The following is a 19024-nucleotide window of genomic DNA, read 5'->3' as shown; positions in this document are numbered from 1 at the left end:
TTTTTTTTTTCCCTTGCACAAGGACTCTACAGAATTTAATGCATCAGCAAACGACACTGGCGCCTCAACACCACAAGCTATTTATTACACGGTGCCATTGCTTCTGGAAAGCACTGAAACTGCAAATTGCACTCCCTCAGGTAAGGGGGAAAAAAAAAGGTATTTCAGGGCTCTGATACTTGAGGCCCATCCAGGCTTACATGTATGTGCATGTTGACAAAAGCGTTTGAAGAAAAAGGCATGGTTCAAGAAGCAAGCCCCATCTAGTGGAAGAAGATAATCAGCTTAGCAGAAAACACCACAAATGTGCATAGGGCTCCAATATTCCAACTGAGTTTGTTCTCATCCAAGTGCATTACAGATCCAGAACTCCTTTTTTTTTGCTGGAACATATCAATAGGCTCTACAATCTGAACAGAAACTAACAATGCAGGCTGTGCATTAGCTATCAATTTAGCTTGGTGGCAATAAGAAAGGGAAAGTTTGCAAACTATTTCATCTGTTTTTCTTTCCTCCTCTCAGGTCATCAGGAGTCTACCGTGAGTGAAGCTAAACATGTCAGAACATTTATCTGCAGGATGAAGTCCTTTAGCTATGCAGTAGTTTGGATTTTATGAGGGGGTGGGGAGGAGGTTTGTTAAAAGTTATAGACACCCTGGAGAACAATTCTGATAGGAAGATGTTATTCTACTCTTACAGACAAACAAAATTGTATCCAGGCATCATGGGTTACTGGAAGACACCTCAAGCATCTCTAGTCCACAAGGAATAATATTCTGCCACAACCTACTTGTGCCACAAGCTGCTTTTTAAAAGTAAGTTGTGTTAAGTACAGTTTCTAAGCTCAGGTACTTCATGGAAAGAGGAAAAGTCTGAAGATGTCACACAACTTATACAGCTATGCTTCCAAAATATTCAAATATCTTAACATGATGCTCAGGTACTGAAATACTCCCCTCAGTAACTATCTATTCCTTGTGTACTAGATCACTGAGGCACCAAGAACTGAGACAGTCATGCCCCGTTTCCTGAGCACATGCTTTGGCAAAGCAATGCTGCATCACACACCCCATAAAGAGGGCAAAACACAAGGTGCTCCTGCAGGAGGGCAAAATCACTTCAGATCCTACGCAACCCAGAGGAGGTCAGAATGATCTGTGGGAAGGTCAGGACAGCCTCCCTCTTTGCAGTCAAGTGAGGAACCTTGTACTGAAGCTTGGTGCTCCCAGTGAGTAATCACAGTGCCACAGGGCCTGGAGGCCAAGTTCATCGTGCTGTGTGCTTGGAAAAGGACCTCCTTGCCCTGCCATTTTCCCCCATCACACAAACAAGTTCACAGCATAACTGAAAGTGCAACCTGGATTTTCCAATTCCTGACCCACGAGAAGCTGTCAGTCTAAATCCTGTGCTCCTCAGTAGACTCTGGCAACCACCAGGGCCCCTGCACAACTCCTACAGAAAATTCCCCATGCACACATTAAGGTGGGATTCAAAAATACAATTCAGCAAGAACAAAAGTAAGACCTGAGTTTGCTATTTCAGAAAACAAGTGGGCTGATGAGATAACTGGAAATGAACAGCTAAACAAAAACGCAAACAACAAAAGAAAATTGCCATCTTTTCAAAATCAGATTTGAAAGGGGGGAAAAAAATATAAAAACCACACAAGGCATTGACAAATTGGCAAATAGAACATGGAAATTGTTATTAATAATCAGAACTATGCACAGCTTCGCTGCAGAACTCACAAATAGAGTAAATGAAATAAAAATGCAGGGAGAAAGGTCTACAAGCGTTTCTGTACTGCAGGTAGGTTTCGTAGGGGAAAGCACACACATACACAAAACAAAGCAGAAGGGGAAAGGCACAATGCTCTGTGAAGTTACAAAACCCTGTTAGATCTGAGCACTGCTCAGGCTGAAGTGTGGGGGGGTTTCTACAACAAAGGTAATAAAAATAAGCATGGAAGCAACACTGAGTGGGAGAATAGCATCACTAACACCAAATCTTTATCAATGATATAAAGAGTGAGATTGAGTGAACCCTCAGCAAGCTTGCAGATGACACCAAGCTGAGTGGCACAGTTGATATGCCAGAAAGACAGATGTCATCCAGAAGGACCTGGACAAGCTGTCCCTTCCAACCCAGAGCATTCTATGATTCTAAATCTCTAGAGTACAGTAAGATACACAGTATGCAAAGTCCAGTCACACCTGGCCACTCTCATAGTATCATAGTATCATAGTATCAGTCAGGGTTGGAAGGGACCACAAGGATCATCTAGTTCCAACCCCCCTGCCATGGGCAGGGACACCCCGCACTAGATCAGGCTGGCCAGAGCCTCATCCAGCCTGGTCTTAAACACCTCCAGGGACGGGGCCTCAACCACCTCCCTGGACAACCCATTCCAGTGCCTCACCACTCTTGTGGTGAAGAACTTCCTCCTCACATCCAGCCTGAATCTCACATCCAGCCTGACTCTCCCCACCTCCAGCTTCATTCCATTCCCCCTAGTCCTACCACTACCTGAGATCCTGAGAAGTCCCTCCCTTCTTTTTTTCTAAAGCCTCTGTCATAGCTCCTTCCAGTTTAATAGATTCCTAGGTTGCAAAAAGTTTTAGCCATTACCTTCCCAGAGGAGTGTCTGAACCTTCTTTTTCAAAGATCTGTTTTGCAGCCACCCTTGTGCCATCTTCCCTAAAGTAAAAATACCCTACATACCAACCACAGCCCCCAAAACCACCTCCTTTATCTGGTGCCCCAAAGCATGAAGTGTCACAAGCATATGATTAAGGCATAGCCTGGCAAGGCCAAAGAAAACAGGTATGCCAAAAAGTGCAAACCCACAGACTGTGCTACTGAGATGTATCATTTTACAAGCAGTTGCAATACTCTCCACTTTAGCTCTGACCAAATATGTGCAATGGCTCTGCAATGTCATCAACCAGCCTCAGGCTGGATCCTTTATTTGAAGGCTGCTTTGAGGGATTCGGTGCTTCTGCATCATCTTAAACAGCCAACAAATCCGGAGTTTAACATTCCTTGAGTTCAAATACCAGTACACACCTTATTGAAATGGATTCACTTTTGCTTGTTCCAAGAAGCAAGCACCTCCTGATGCATGTAGTGCAGTACTAAATGTTAAAAGTAATGTGAATACAACTCATTAGTAACTATAAACAAGTAGTGGCCAGTAAAACAAATACTTGGCACAAATCTGCTGTCCATTAGGAGATAAAGGTTGTAATCCTTATTTACATTTTTCCACTGTTGTTTTTTTTTTTCAGAGACAGGGTGGCCATGGGCAAGTCCCTCATGCTCAATGCCTCAACTAAATTTACATATCTAACCCACACTGGAGCCTATTTGTCCTTCACACAGTTTATTAATGTGTAAGATAAATAGTAGTTGTTATAGTTTTGTGAGATGTTACTCGAATCACGGTCTTAAAGGCTTTAAAACCAAAATATTAATGTTCTACTACAGTAATTAATAGCATCAACTGAATTAGTAGCTAATTCAGCTTCAGTTTAAAACATCAGTAAGCCAGTGATTTCAAAGTTTAATTCCTCAGACATACCCACAACGTTCCTGAAACACACTATTGTTGTAATTACTTGAATGTAAAAGCTGTCAGTGTTTGGTCTCTAGAAAAAGGGGAGTGTTTTCTGCCAAAATAGGTGCATTTAAGAGAAAGACCTAAATTTGTTTTAATAGACCCTTAATCCCCATGCACCACCTGCTAAGAGAATATAATTTCCTGAAAAGAAACAAGTCACTCATTTGTTATCGTCTGAGGTCTTCAAATCTGCCTGGGAAAGTAAAACTGGTCGTTCCAGTGACAGCTGTGGGCCACAATCCCCTGTGATGGGCTTTGAAACAATCTCAGATTAAGAGATCAATTGGCAGCAAAATTCTCATTCTCCACAAGGCCTCCTGGATATTCTTAAATGAGTAATGTGCCTGTAATACAGTACACCCAAGACAGATGATGCTGAAGCACTACAGAACTCAGAGGGAGAAGAAAAAGCCCCCCATTAAGAATCCAACCATCCTCCCTATTGACTTAGGAATACTCAGTTTTAAGTTTCATTCTTTACTGATCACTAAAGACACTACCAAAACCTAAGGCCAGCAGTAGCTTTGCCATGGACGTCACATGCCCATGGGTCCTTTCACTGTCAATCACTCCCTTTTATGATATGCTCTATATTAAAAGACTTGAACTGCAGTTAAAACCAGAATTAACTCAATGAAGAAAATACACAGGAGACAGATGACTACGAGGCATGCCAGAGAACAGGCCTCAGTTAACCTGTGAATAGCTGGTGCTGGCCAGAGCACTGGCCTGGATAGCTCTGGCAGTTTTAGAAGGGCATAAAGCTAGGCTCACTATGCTGATCAGAAAGATTGCTTTAGTGAGGTCTGATTTTCAGGCAAACACCTCACACAGGTGGGGGGGATTCCTTGCCATTCTGAGTGACAGGTTTATGCAGCTGTCACTAGGAGAAGAGCCATCTCTAAGACACACAATATTAAGCTGTGACCCGTGCCACAACTATTGTATTGCACTCATTTTCATATCATTTATTGCTACGAATATTGAGTTTCACAGATTGCATTGGGTTGGAAGGAACCCAAGAATCACAAAACAAGTGAAAATCAATAAATGAAATTTTAAAAATCAAACAATAAAAACCCTCCAGACTAAAAAGCTTTGAAAATTTCAATGCTCTCCCCACCACAGTCATAGAGCATCATCTACATGCTCACAGAAGCCCTTTCAGCTCTTTGGTTTTTTTTCAACTCTGTCCTGTTAAAACAAACAAACATAAAAAAGTAGAACTGACTGATTTTATAAGGTGGATCAAAACCTGACTTTTCACTTCCTATTCCTAGTTTATGTTTAATATCCCAACTAATTTGTTCTACAGATAGTATAAAACATTGGGTGGTGTAGAGGAATCCTCCATACTCACACACTGAACTGCAACCTCCCCAGCAAAATCTACACTAAACCAATTCCCCCTCACTACCAGGTACTGAAACTGCCTTCTGGTCCCCTCTGTAGTATCTCCTGTGAATTTGTGTTTTCCAATTAGAAGCACACAAAACAACTATTTCCTGTGGCACCCTCTCTCCATCACTTCTCCCTTTCAAGAAGTCAAGCAGTTTAGGGGAGGAAGCTACCATATTCAAATGCAGAACTTCCAAATGAAGGGCAAGCAGAACGGCCTCTAAATATGTAGATGCACTTGAATTGGGAGTGAGAGGAGGAACAGTGATGGTGACATTAATCTGATGGCTTCCTGCCCATTTTTCAAGACATGACTGCAATTATTTGCTACTAAATCTTTGCAACCTTGCTTCATTCAGAACACAAAATGCATCTGCTCTGAGGACTCTCCAAAAAAAAGAGGGATATAGTCGAGATTCCCTCATCCTGCTTACTATGTAAGTAATCTGCTGCAGTAAATGAGTTCAGCTAGTTTACATATCTGAAAGATCCTCTAGAGAAATGGCTTCTATTAATCTCTGCTACATAGTTCTTGTGATTCTGGTTACTATTCTCCTCCTGTCCTGTTTTTTTGAAGAACCCAAGACCTGATCTGCAGAAGCACTGCCTCCCAAGCCAAGCAGAAATTGTCATCTGAAGTGGTGAAATGTTAGAGTGCTTAAGTACACTAGAGAAAAAAAATAATCAAGAACCAGAAGTCTCAACTTCATCATCCAATATTAGTGGAAGTCAGTCCCTGTGCCTCAGCTCCCCTCCTTTACAATGAGAGTAATGCCAGCTAGTTGTTCTGCTTAAACCATCAGAAAAGGCTTTAATGATTATAAAATGTTTCTACTCCAACAAAAGATGAAGTAGTTATCTGTTTGAGGCAAGTCTTTGATTAGCTCCCACATGTAGGCAACAAGAATTCATCCTAGGATGCAAAAACTGACAGGATCAGGCCAGTTGTGAAGAAAACCATAGAGCTCAAGTGCAAGACAGTTACCGTCACAATGCTATTGCTTTCTGTTGAGTTACAGGCATGTGGTAGAGATTTCATCCCCTACCCTTTCTGTCAGTCTACTTTAACTGACAGCTGTTACCACTCCTACTTGTACAGGAGAATGAAGAAGTCCTCAGAAGAGGGAGTGAAACTGTGAGCCACCTCCAGAGGGATGATCCAAGAAGGGCTTCACAAAAAGTGCCCCTCTGGAATCACCTCACCTTCCCCAGCGCCAGACAACCCTCAGGGAAGTTGGTAGGCAGGCAGGTTCACCAGCCATTTGATTCGGCAGAGTTGCATTACAGGGATTAGGAGGAGCATGTTGCTAATTGTTATTGTGATTACCACAGGCAGCCCCAGCAGTGTGGGTTGCCTAGCAACATTTCTCACTCCTCGTAAGAGCCAGAAAGAGCCATCGTCCATTTTGGAGGTAGCCTGAAGCTGCAACAACGAGCTGGTCTAAGGGAGCAGGGGGTGAGATCCACATCACTTTCCTCCTGCACTGCAGAGCAAGCCAGACATTCGAGATGCCAGTTCACAGCTTCATTTACATTTATCATACTTCCTTGTAAGCCACATGGTCCTCTTCAACATCCTTAATAAAAGCTGGATCAGAAACACAAGCAAAAATCTTGCAGAGCGCACATTTTAATCAACATTTAGTTCAGATGCATTAGAGAGAAAGAATCAATCCTGCCAATAAGGAACTAGCAGATTAAGTATGAGTTTTATCAGTAAACAGCCTGACTGCCTTGGAAAACAGTTACATAAAAATGGCAAAACAAAGTCACACTGTGTATGCTTAAGAAAGGAGTTCTGCAAGCCTGGACTCAGGCTGCTTGGAACACCACAACTAAATACTAACAAAAAGCAAAATGCCATAAAGAATAAAAGACAAAAAAACCCCACTTGAAGCACAGCACATACACACAGAGCCACACAAGCCCTTACTGAGATCAGACAATACAGGCATACTCTCAGAAATCACAGGGAAGGGTAAACTAGGAGTTAGTTGTGTACATTTGAAGGGATTTTAAGGGAAAAGGCATCGTGCATACCCTCCTCTTCTGTGGCGCTCCTTGTGCTTGGAGATTCTGTAAGGCAGAGATCTTTCTCCCAGGTTTTCCAGGTTTCTCACGATGGCTCCTCTCTCCATGAGAGCCTCAACAGTGCGCTTCAGCGCAGCTGCAGTCTCAGGCTTTAAAAGAAAAGAGAAAAAAAGGCAAAAAAAAGTGGGACATGTACACAAATCTGGTTATTCTTACCATGGGATTAGAAGGGACACCTGTATTTGCGCAGTTCAGTGCTGGAGGAGATCATTCTGTAACCTAAGAGGGCACAATGGAAGCAGAAGCAGACCTCCCAAGAAAGACAATTTTTAAGAACAGGCAAATTCCTCTGTGAATTCTGGCAACAGCAAATTTCCAGCCAATTCCAAGGTCAAGCCCCAACAACAGCAGGACAAAGGAAATAGGTAATGGGGTAAATTCACCTGGAGAGGTAATGAGTAATTATAAATACTCAACAGTTTTAAGGTCTCTGGACCGTCAAGGCTGATCAATATTGTTCACTACTCCATTTAAAGTGAATGGTGTGAAGGGAAAACTAATCTGTGGCTTGCTACAGAGACAACAATTAGCACTATATTCATGGCATTCTCACAGCCAAGCTTAACAACTGTGGATTGGATTGGTGAGATGGATTGGGAGCTGGCTGAAGGACAGAGCTCAGAAAGTTGTGGTCAGTGGGGCAGAGTCTAGCTGGGGGCCTGTGGCTAGCAGTGTCCCCCAGGGATCAGTACTGCGTCCAGCCCTATTTAGTATATTCATTAATGATCTGGACAAAGGGACAGAGTGTACTCTCAGCAAGTTTGCTGATGATACCAAACTGGGAGGAGCGGCTGACACACCAGAAGGCTGTGCTGCCATCCAGTGTGACCTAGACAGGCTGCAGAGGTGGGTGGGGAGGCATGTAATGAAATTCAAATATGGGCAAGTATAAAGTACTGCATGTGGGGAAGAACCCCATGTACCAATACAGATTGGGTGCTGACCTGAAGAATAGCTCTGAGGAAAAGGATCTGGGACTTCTGGTAGACAAGACGATCACCACGAGCTGACAGTGTGTCCTTGAGGCCAAGAAAGCAAATGGTATCCCAGGACGCATTAAGAGGAGTGCGGCCATTAGGTAGAAGGAGATTCTCCTCCCCCTCTACTCTGTGCTGGTGAGGCCTCACCTGGAGTATTGTGTCCAGTTCTGGGCACCCCAGCTCAAGAAGGACAAAGAAGTACTGGGGAGAGTCCAGTGCAGGGGACTGGAGTATCTGTCATTTGAGGAAAGGCTGAGTGAGCTGGGTCTGTTCAGCTTCAAGGAGGCTGAGGGGGAAATCTTATTTATACTTACAAATATCTAAGGGGTGGGTGTCAGTAAGATGGGGTCAGACTTTTCTCAGTGGTCCCCAGTGACAGGACAAGAAGTAATTGGCATAAAGTTAAACATACAACATGAGAAGGAACTTAAATTTTAAGGGTGGCAGAGCACTGGAACAAGCTGCCCAGAGAGGTGTTGGAGTCTCCATCTCTGGAGACTTTCAGTGCCCATCTGGATGTGTTCTTGTGTGATTTGCTTAAGGTGATCCTGCTCTGGCAAGGGGGTTGGAGTTGATGATCTTCAGAGGTCCCTTCCAACCCCTACCATTCTGTGATTCTGTGATTTTACATCATTTCTACTGCACGTGCATAATAGGTATTTGGAGCCTTGACTAAATCACTGCACTTTTGCACAGCTGACACCAAAGCCTTTTAAAGAGTTCAGGAACTGATGTGCAGTAATTAGCCTAACATGCAGAGATTTCACTCCTTAGAAAAACAAGTTTGAGGGACAGGCAGCCAAAAAACAGTAGGTAAAACAGATGCAGCATTTTCTCTCTCACTGCATATCAGGGCTCTTTAGAGCTCTGAATCATTTCAGTAATGACACTCAACAATATCTATGAAAATGTTAATCAAGTACAAATTAGAATGTTTTGGAAACAACTACAGACTTACACTCTCTCAGCAACAAGAAGTATTTTAAGAAACAGATCTCCTACAGAGAAAGGAAGCTAAATGGATGTCCAGCTGAACACAAACCAAACTATATCTTTCTTCTGCTTTCCTTGCGACACTTCACATCAAGATGCATTCTCAAGTCTACTTACCCAGTGAGATAGCAACAGCTGTAAATGGAAAAGCAATAAAAGAGCTGATTTTCAGCTTCACTCAGATTTCATTGAATCAGACCACCATAATAATGTCACTGCCCTTTCTCACCCACAAGAAAACTTGGGTAAGCCTTCAATAACCTTATACTTAAGGTGACTGAAAGTTAGTTTCCTAAGTCTAAGGTACAGATCAACACCTTGACTACAAAAAAAAGGGCTGTTCAATATCCAGATCCCTTAATGGAAATTGGTTAGAAAAGCTGGTATCTGAATCTCATAACACACAGCATGGCCCATGCTTTGTCATGTGAAGCTTCTCTTTCATTTTCTTGAGGATCACAGAATCACCAAGGTTGGAAGAGACCTCAAAGATCATCCAGTCCAACCTGTCACCCAACACCTCATGCCTACTTATCTCTCAAATACTTCTGCCTACTAGATTCAAATACTAGAGAGGATCCCATCATACAAGGATTCTCTTCCAAGAATGGATTCTTAGTCTTCTCTATATGCTCATGTTTTGCATTACTTTTAATCCCCCCTGACAACTACCACCAAGGAGTCCAGTTCTGTCCTTTCTCTCTCTCTGCCCATAAACCCAAGCAGAAGGACAAGGAAACACTATTAGAGAAGAACTGGTAACCAGCAGCTGTGGCATGTCACTCCCTCAGTACATTGAGCAGTACTCAAGGAGTGGGAAGGAGGACTGGGAAATCTGTAGGGTGAGCTGATAGCACTCAAAGTGAGGAAGAGGATCAAGAAAAGCCAAGTAATGAAATCTAGTAGTATCTACACAACAATGCTAGCAACTAGGAAAGAGCATAGAACAAAGTCCTATCTGCATCACATCTGTGTGCTGTTTTGCCATAGTGGAAAGTGGTCTTTCACACTTCTGCTGAAGGAGAAGCATTAGTAACAGCCAGAGAAAGTAAGCAGCTCCACTTTACTTGACCCCATCCTCCACACTCCACAAATGCCAAAAAGCAAAGGGAAGAAAGGGGAGTAGAAGGTCTTTTCTTAAGATTTTCCCCATGAAGAATTTCTATGCAAGCTCCCTGTAGGTGTTTTAGCTTAACTTACATGGCATAAAGATGAGAGAAGCTGGTCCAAACACTGGACAAGCTTTATGCTGCTTCCATCAATGCAAGATCTCAAAGATCAAGCCCATCTAGATCAGGAGCTATTTGGTGAGACACCCTCATTTGCTGAAAAGCTGTAACTCCATACAGACAAGTCAAACACTAGGGTAACAGAGCTGCTAGTGATATCCAAATTTTACTGCTTTAAGAACTACACCAGAAATCTGGCTTCAATAAGCAGAGCAACACAAGAACTGCTGAGTTAATGAGGCTGGCACCACAGTATGCATTACCATCTACAAAGTTTTGCCTTTTAAACAAGAGTCTGACACATACTGATAGGATTTTACTTACCTACATTAGTAAAAGGAAATGAGCTGTTTTAGAGAGAAAAAGCAGCTAACCTCCCAGCTTTCATATTTTGTGCATTGCAGCACACCTGTGGTGCTTCCAACCCTTGTCTTGAAAACACACTCTTGGAAGGCAATAGGATCTACCACTGTGCCTGCTCTGTCTGGTTACATTGCAGAAGCCTCCACAGTGCACAGAGAATTGTGACAGGAGAAACCTGCCAGGTCAGTGAATAAAAATACTATTAACGCTGCTGTTGTTACTTGTCTCCTACTAGCATAAAAAGTACTGATCTATAAACAGAGCTCTGCTCAAAAGAGACCTTAATTGATTGAGACCTTCAGACAAACAGCTGTATGCCCAACAGTGGAGCTGTCTGACTTACCCTTCTTAACACCCATGCCGATTCACGTTAAATGCTATTGTGCAACCTTATTCCTCTACACCCCTCATACCCTCAAACGACACATAAGCTTTTTGCCTCTTTTATACATGCCAACAGATCAGCACATTCCCTGGGTGGCTGCATGTCCAACGTGTTGTGCAGTTTCTAAACACAATGGAGCCTAAGATCAAGTCCCATGTATTTAAAAGCCAAACAAAATGAACAAGAAAAGCAAGCCACAGATTTCTACATGAAGGACTGTACAATGCCATGCGTTTTTGCAACCTCCCCACTTGTGGACACACTTTGAAAACATAAACTAATTGTTGGTTTGGAAAGCTTGTCACTGTAATCCCTCTCATTCTTCCTCTCCAAAAAAGATCACGGTTTATCATAGCTTGCTTAAAGCCATCGACCAAACTATATATAGGCTAGCCTTTGCTAACCAGAATATCCACAGACACAGGTTCCTTGGTTTGCCTCAGAGCCAGACCAATTGAGGACATAGGAAATGGTAATGCCTGGCTCCCAATCCAGGAGCCACAACATTTTTTCCTGAACAGCCAGCACTAATTCCAGTACCACAGATGTGGGGAAGCAAAGATGAAGGAGAGAAAAGGAGAAGATGGAAGCTGGCACCAGGATACCATGCTGGGTAGCAGGGAGCACGACCAAGAGCACGTAAACTGTGGTGTGTAATTCTAGCTTAGGTTCCCTCTTCTACATGCATAGCCAAGCCAGAGCCCTTTCAACTGGCATCACCCTTAGTGAACTTGGTGAACTTTATCAATGAAACTAGGTTCACTATCATTCAACCATGAGTTGAAACTTGTTCTCAGAAAGGTACATCCCTGTATACCAGATGATGATGTGGAAGGACAAAGAGGGAGCTCACTGCAGACTGTCCAAGAAGTTTCCCTTGGGAAACTGCCTCTGGAAGAAGTAACTGGAGGACTGTTGTCTACAGATCAAAATTGCCCACTCCTCTACCCCTACATTTTTTTATACTTTAGAGCTGCCCAGAAGAAACATGCTAACTAGCATGTAAAGCTTGTATCTGCTAGGCAATCAATTGTAACATTACAAAACATACTTCATTTGCTTTCTCCACAGGTAAGGATCGCTGCAGCCACATTTACCATGCAACTGCACTGCCAGGGAGACCCTGAACAGCTGCTGCCAGTGCCACAGGAACTACATGAATAGGTATCACCAGGCAGCTTTCCACAAAAAGTCCAGTCCAGTTCATTTGAAACTTCACTATGTCCATTAAGTTCTATGTAGCTCCAGGTGTCACACAAATTACAGCTGAACACCATGCCCTAAGCACCTCACACCTCTGGATTCTCCCCTTCTCCTCATGAATCATCATCCAAGTGAGCAGAAAGTTGTTTCATGCAGAGCCTTCTTCAGCACCTCACCAGATGGCACCAATGGAAATGGATGGGGGTGCATTATCAATTAACAGCCCAGGACCAAAGCTACAAACACATGGTAATAAGCAGCAAGTACCGCAACACAGTGACAACAACCTCTTTTTGAGGGGAGCCTACATACCACCAGCATGAGTGAAAACCATAGCACAGTTTTAATCAAACAGAACTCAACAGCACCAGCAAGTGTCATAAAAATAGCCAAAAAGAAAGAAAAGAAATGGGGAATAGTCTGATGGCAAAGCATCTTCTACTGGAGGCTAAACTAACAGGAACTTTTCAGCCATAAAGCTCCACGGAACAGCTTGGAGACAGACCAGAAACGTGGCAAGAGCTTGGAATAAAGCTTTGGTAATGCTGAAATCTCATAAAAAACAAGAAGTCAGCAGCTGAGTCCTAAAGGGAAGGACAACACTGTAGCTGGAACTAGAGCCATGTGAAAATACTCTGCACCACTGCTCAATTTTCCATCTCATTAGCTGGCCAGAGGGAGTTAAAGAGAGGACAGAAAGTTAAAGAAATAGGAAAAAAAAGAAAGAACAACAGAACCAACCAGAAATGGGTAAAAAAGAAGTCTTCTAAAGCCACCAAAGCTCCTCCAAAGAGTCTCTTTAAAGACAGATGTGGAAGCAGACACCAAATACTTTGTTTTGGGGCTACAACTGTACTCAAGTTCTTCTGGCTGCTTATTCAGTTCAACAGGAAGCATCAGAAGTCAGTGAGCACATCTCCCTAAATTATAAACAGAAACAAATCCATCATAATTAGTTTGATTACCCCTCAACATAGTCATAGCAGGATAAAATAATGTCATCTTTTCGTTGTTAAACAGCCACAAAAGGTTGTTCTGAGGTTGTTTACTGAGGTTGAAACCAAAGAACACAAAATCTATGTTTAGAAGAAGTCTGCAATTCAAAAGCAGCAAAACTAGGAAGAAAAAACAACTTCTTACTACTGTGTCAGAGGACACAGTCTCAAGCTGCACCAGGGGAAGTTTAGGCTCAAGGTGAGGAGAAAGTTCTTCACAGAGAGAGTTGTTAGCCATTGGAATGGGCTGCCCAGGAAGGTGGGGGAGTCACAGTATCACAGTATCACCAAGGTTGGAAGAGACCTCAAAGATCATCGAGTACAACCTGTCACCACAGACCTCATGACTAAACCATGGCACCAAGTGCCACATCCAATCTACTCTTGAACACCTCAAGGGATGGTGACTCCACCACCTCCCTGGGCAGCACATTCCAATGGCAAATGACTCTCTCAGTGAAGAACTTTCTCCTCACCTCGAGCCTAAACTTCCCCTGGAGCAGCTTGAGACTGTGTCCCCTTGTCCTGGTGCTGGTTGCTAGAGAGAAGAGACCAACCCCTTCCTGCCTACAACCACTTTCAGGTAGTTGTAGAGAGCAATGAGGTCACCCCTGAGCCTCCTCTTCTCCAGGCTAAACAATCCCAGCTCCCCTGGAGGTGTTCAAGAGGGGATTGGACATGGCACTTGGTGCCATGGTCTAGTAGTCATGAGGTCTTGGGTGACAGGTTGGACTTGATGATCTCTTGAGGTCTTTTCCAACCTTGTTTCTATCATTCTATAATAAAACACTAAAAACTTATGAGTGAAAAAGATAGAGCAAGCACGCAGACGTTTCTGAACTAGCCAAGATCAACACTGACATATGAAAGAAGAGCTTTGCAATGAGAAACAAGGAAAAGCTGGAAAGAGTCAATTTAAGTCATCACACTGCATTTTAGTACACAAGAAGACACAGCAAACCAGTAAGAAAATAATCAGCAGATTAAGAACGGACAGCAAAGAAAAAAATCAGCGCTAAGCCAGGCACACAAAACAGCTAGTGGCAAGGTTGTTCTGTAGGCACCTAAGGCACAAACTTGAATTCCTGGTACAAGATAACAAGCTGCAATTACTATAAATGCATAACCAACACAGAAATCAGTCTCAAGTAGGGTACAACCACTGAAGGATACGCACGGCTCAGAAAGATCCCACTGAAGATAAAAGCGGTACATCAAGCCAACAGAAGATGTGGGAGTACCGCTGCACCCGTGCGAAAAACAAGCTGCCTGTGATCCATGAGCACAATCAGGATGTCCAAAAACTGAGCAACAAAAATGTGAGGGCTCTGAAGTTTAGATCCAGGCAAGGGTGGAAAGGGCTCAGTCTAAGGAAAGCTCAATATAGGACAGCCCTATATAGGCACAACTGGGACAGCACAATTTTCCCAGTATAGAATAAGGAAAATGGGAGAAACCCAGGTGCTGATGTACATGATAACATGATTGTGTATTTACATCAAACACTGACTGAAAAGGCCTGGTACTACTCTGGAAATGTATTTGGCAAATAGTGAGAAAGTTACAGCAGGCCAAGTCACCAAAAGTAAGTTTGACAAAGTGATCAAAATTGACTCAATCTGAATTAAAAATAATAGCCCATCTTCAAAACAGAGCTTTAATTATTAGTTTAACAGGATACAAACCAATGTACTAGCAGATTCACCTGATGCTAACATGAAGCCTGGGGACTTGGATGAAGAGGAAGCAGCAACTTGTAAAGTCAAAGTGGTGCTAATATCTCTTCTGTTCTGAAATCCACCTTTCTGCTTCAGAGAATCTGAATTCTGCCATATGCCTTTTTCCTCTTTCTCAACGTTTAAGATCAAAAGGAAATTACTAAAAGAAACTGAAGTACCCCATAAACACCAAGTCACAGTAAACAGTCTCAACATTGAACTTAGCTGAATTGAATTCATTTTAGAGAACTGATACTCTTGATACTTTCTAAAAATAACTCTAGAAGGTGTTTTTTACATCTGAAGTAAACAGCAGCCAAATGCTCCGTAATTCAGGGCAGTTTTGAGGGTTTACTACTAGAAACAGCTAACATAACAATTGGCCACAACTCAAGAACCCATTAAACACCTTACTTAGTACTCCACGTAGTGAATTACCTCCTTATCAACCACAATAAATTGTAATATGGACTTCAATGTAGCACTCCTGGTCAGCTGAAGTCTACCTCTCAGAAACTTGCCAAGACCAAGCTTACCAGAAACTGCAAGTAAGTTTTGTTGCTCTCATGACTTTTAGATGTGTATACATTTCATCAAGTTTACTTTGCATATTCATTAAGCTTAAATAATCAAGAAAAGAAAAGGGGGGAATAAAGAGAAAAGTAAAAGACATGGAGGGATTTACTTCCAAACTCCTTTGCTCCCTGGGCTCCCTGGTGTGCGCGCACACACACTCATTTAATTCCTGTTGTTCTCACTTTTATCGTGCACAAGATGAAAACAGAATGCATTCCAATGAAGAGAACAAAAAGATAACAGTAGGAGCAGAAAAGAAAGGGAAGGCAAGTCAAAGAAGCCTGCTCCAATCTTGTGATACAGAAGCTGGAACCCCAGTCAAAATAGCCCGTGCTTCTTTCACCATCTCCTTACTTCTCACTGGTAAACCCCTTCCTGAGCATATTGTGAGGGGAAACATGGTTTCAGTTTGCCAATTCAGCTCATCAATTCCTCTCCTCAGAGCAAGGAGCTCCCTGTTTTATGATAACCTGGAACATTTTGAACTTCTCAAACTTGCCCTTTAACACCTCAAGCCTTTGCACTATAATTGCCCAACCTCACAGTTTCCACCTTCAGAAGACCCTGAGATAAGCAATATATAAAGTCACTTAACTGCACAGTCTAATCTCATCAAGATCTGTATCAAGTTGTCCATAGAGTAAGTTTAAAAAAGCAACTCTGTGCACAACAGTACTTTTAAGTGTATTCAGGATTTTAACCACCACAGAAAGCAGAAGTTGTGTCTCACCTCCCCCCTCATCTTCCAAGATTACATCTGTTTTACAGTGTACGGCTTTCTTGAGAAAGTTGGTCATGCCCCCCCTAGATAAGAGGGTTTGTGGTGTAATTTTACCTAGTAAGATCTTGAGTATGATGCAATTCCTATGAAAACAGGCTGTGGATGAAAAACAATGCATGCAAACCTGCACCAGATTTAAGGTGGAACTCAGTTTTGGAAGCTTACTTCTCAAGAATGTTATCTATACTATAAAAATTTCTCAAAGCAAGACTCATTTTAAGTAAGATTTTTTAATTCTAGATAAGATCTCTATTCTCAAATCAGCTTTCTTTCAATTTCTCCCTTCTAGCTCAGCCTTGTTTCCCATCTTCATACAATGTATTATTTCCCTAGTGTTTTCTCTCAGCAACTTCTTTTATGCTTTTCTATTCACCCACACATTTAACAGCAGCTCAGAGGACTTACAGACACAGACAGAAAGGGTCCAAAAGTGATGGCTACTACTTCCAGGATAAACTGAAGCCCATCATCTCCTTGCCCCAAGCCTTCAAAAGGAAAAGGCTACCTGGCACCTCTAGTAACTAGCTTCTCTGCAAGGTGGGGAAGGGACACAAATCAAACTACTGCTGCTGCTACTGCTTGCTTCCCTGGATGGTTCAGAGACAAAGAAGAAGGGCTTCAGCATGTTGCAAATGGTACACAAGATGTCCAGAGCTCACAACACAAGCCACACAATACTGAGCCTGGTCCTTTCCCACAGGGAATAGCTCACTGTCTAACATGAGACACAAGGAGGCAGCTCTGAACTTGCAGGAGTTCTTCCAGTGCAATTGTTCTGGATGCGTTCAGCATTTTTCAAACCATCTCTGTAACAGAGGAAAATCTGTGCAGCAGCAAAGGAAATGGGCAATGCATGGCTTCCAGAAGACAAGCACTAGTTTGGTTGAGCCACAGGTGTAAAATGCCAAAGAGTTAATTTTTACATTCCCTGGGTTGAAGGCTTCTGCCTGGAAGTGCCAGCAACAGACCACCCTTGGGAGAAATGCCTGCAACTGTACAAACCATCAACTGTAGCAGCTGGGTATCAGGATATATTCCAACCAAATCCCCAACACTCCACACCTAGTGTGCATCACTAGCACCATCCAGACTAGTCTAAACCATTGAAGAGCTCCTTTCTATGAGAGAATCTTCGAAGGACTAGAGATCTGGCTTCTAACATGCAGCTGTTACACTCATCATGCACATCCTTACCGACAAAGAAGAACAAAGAAGAGTTGGGAGAAAGAAAAAGCTGAGTGTGGGTAGTCAAAAACTTTCCAGAAAGGTGTGAGAACCATAGTCACATTTTCTGATTCTCATGCTTTTGCAGAAAAGAAACAATCTTTGGCTTTGAACCAACATGGCATTTAAGGTGGAAGTCATGCTGTTTCCACCAACTGGTGTGCAAAAGTGAAAGTCAACCTTGGCAACCTCCTGCTCCAATTCTCCTGCACACTACAGCACATATACCGTGGGATACTCAAAGCTAGCACACGAGACTAATTTGGTGATTCAGATAAGTACTAGAAATAATTGCTGACAAATTAAAGGATTATAAGCATCACGACCATGATGTCAAATTGTCACCTAGCAGCCTACAAGCATCTGAAAAAAAGAGTAAATAAAAGCAAATCACTAAGTACCACTTGATTAAACATGCTTGCGAGATGGGCAGGAAGAAAGGACCTCCTGGCTTGTTCACTTTCCTGGCAGGAGATCACGCACAGGGCAAACTAGGACAGCCACATCCAAGGAGGCAGAATTCGCTTTGGCGCCAGCAGGCAAAGAGTGCTCATTACCACCATTGCCTTGGGTTTTTCCAGTGAACCCTCAAAATAAACGCTGCTGTAGCACTTCTTGAACCTGCCCACAAATGGCCTGGGCCAGGGCTCCACAACCAAAGAAACGCTGAAGTCTGAAAGAGATTGACAGAGTCCTTGCTAACTCATACAGATGAACCCAGCTAGTGACAAAGAGGCTTCTTGAACCTCTTTCACAGTCAATGAAACAGAAAGCTCCTAACCCAATAATCACCTAAAAAACTAATTAGACAATTAATTAACAGCTAACTTAAGAAAACACGAGTCCCACTCCCTCCTGGAAAGCACAAATCCAAACCAAATCATAGAATCATACAGTCATAGAATCAGCAAGGTTGGAAAAGACCTCAAAGATCACCAAGTCCAACTTGTCACCCAAGACCTCATGCTTACTAGACATTGGCACCAAGTGCCACGTCCAATCCCCTCTTGAACACCTCCAGGGATGGTAACTCCACCACCTCCCCTGGGCAGCCCATTCCAATGGCGAATGACTCTCTCCGTGAAGAACTCTCACAGTATCACAGTATAACTAAGGTTGGAAGAGACCTCGAGGATCATCGAATCCAACCTATAAACACAGGCCCCATGACTAGACCATGGCACCAAGTGCCACGTCCAATCTCCTCTTGAATGCCTCCAGGGATGGCAACTCCACCACCTCCCTGGGCAGCACATCCCAATGGTGAATGATTCTCTCCATGAAGAACTTTCTCCTCATCTCATGCCTAAACATCCCCTGGCATAGCTTGAGATTGTGCCTGGAGGCAGAAAATTCTGCTTGTTTTTCCATCCAAAATTCCCACTCAAAAAATACTTTTTTTACCCATTCCTGGAACAGACAGTAACAAAGAACATACTTTTCTTTTACAATGCAGCAGTGAGAAAATA

At 42.9% G+C, this 19024-nt stretch overlaps 1 protein-coding gene across 1 annotated transcript in view; it reads right to left on the bottom strand.

Annotated features, from left to right (window-relative positions):
* MRPS6 (mitochondrial ribosomal protein S6) overlaps positions 1-19024 on the bottom strand; it is a 49487-nt gene that overhangs the window by 6145 nt on the left and 24318 nt on the right. The window contains exon 2 of the mRNA XM_068144570.1: positions 7058-7197. Within this exon, the coding sequence (XP_068000671.1) occupies positions 7058-7197 (140 nt within the window). The remainder of the gene's footprint in view (positions 1-7057; positions 7198-19024) is intronic.

Source organism: Melanerpes formicivorus, unplaced genomic scaffold (genome assembly GCF_026170545.1).
Source record: "Melanerpes formicivorus ecotype bairdi unplaced genomic scaffold, bMelFor1.0.p_v2 SCAF_11, whole genome shotgun sequence".
Classification (NCBI taxonomy): Eukaryota; Metazoa; Chordata; class Aves; order Piciformes; family Picidae; genus Melanerpes; species Melanerpes formicivorus.
Note: the sequence above shows the minus strand (reverse complement) of the source record. Positions and strands in the feature narration are given on the sequence as shown.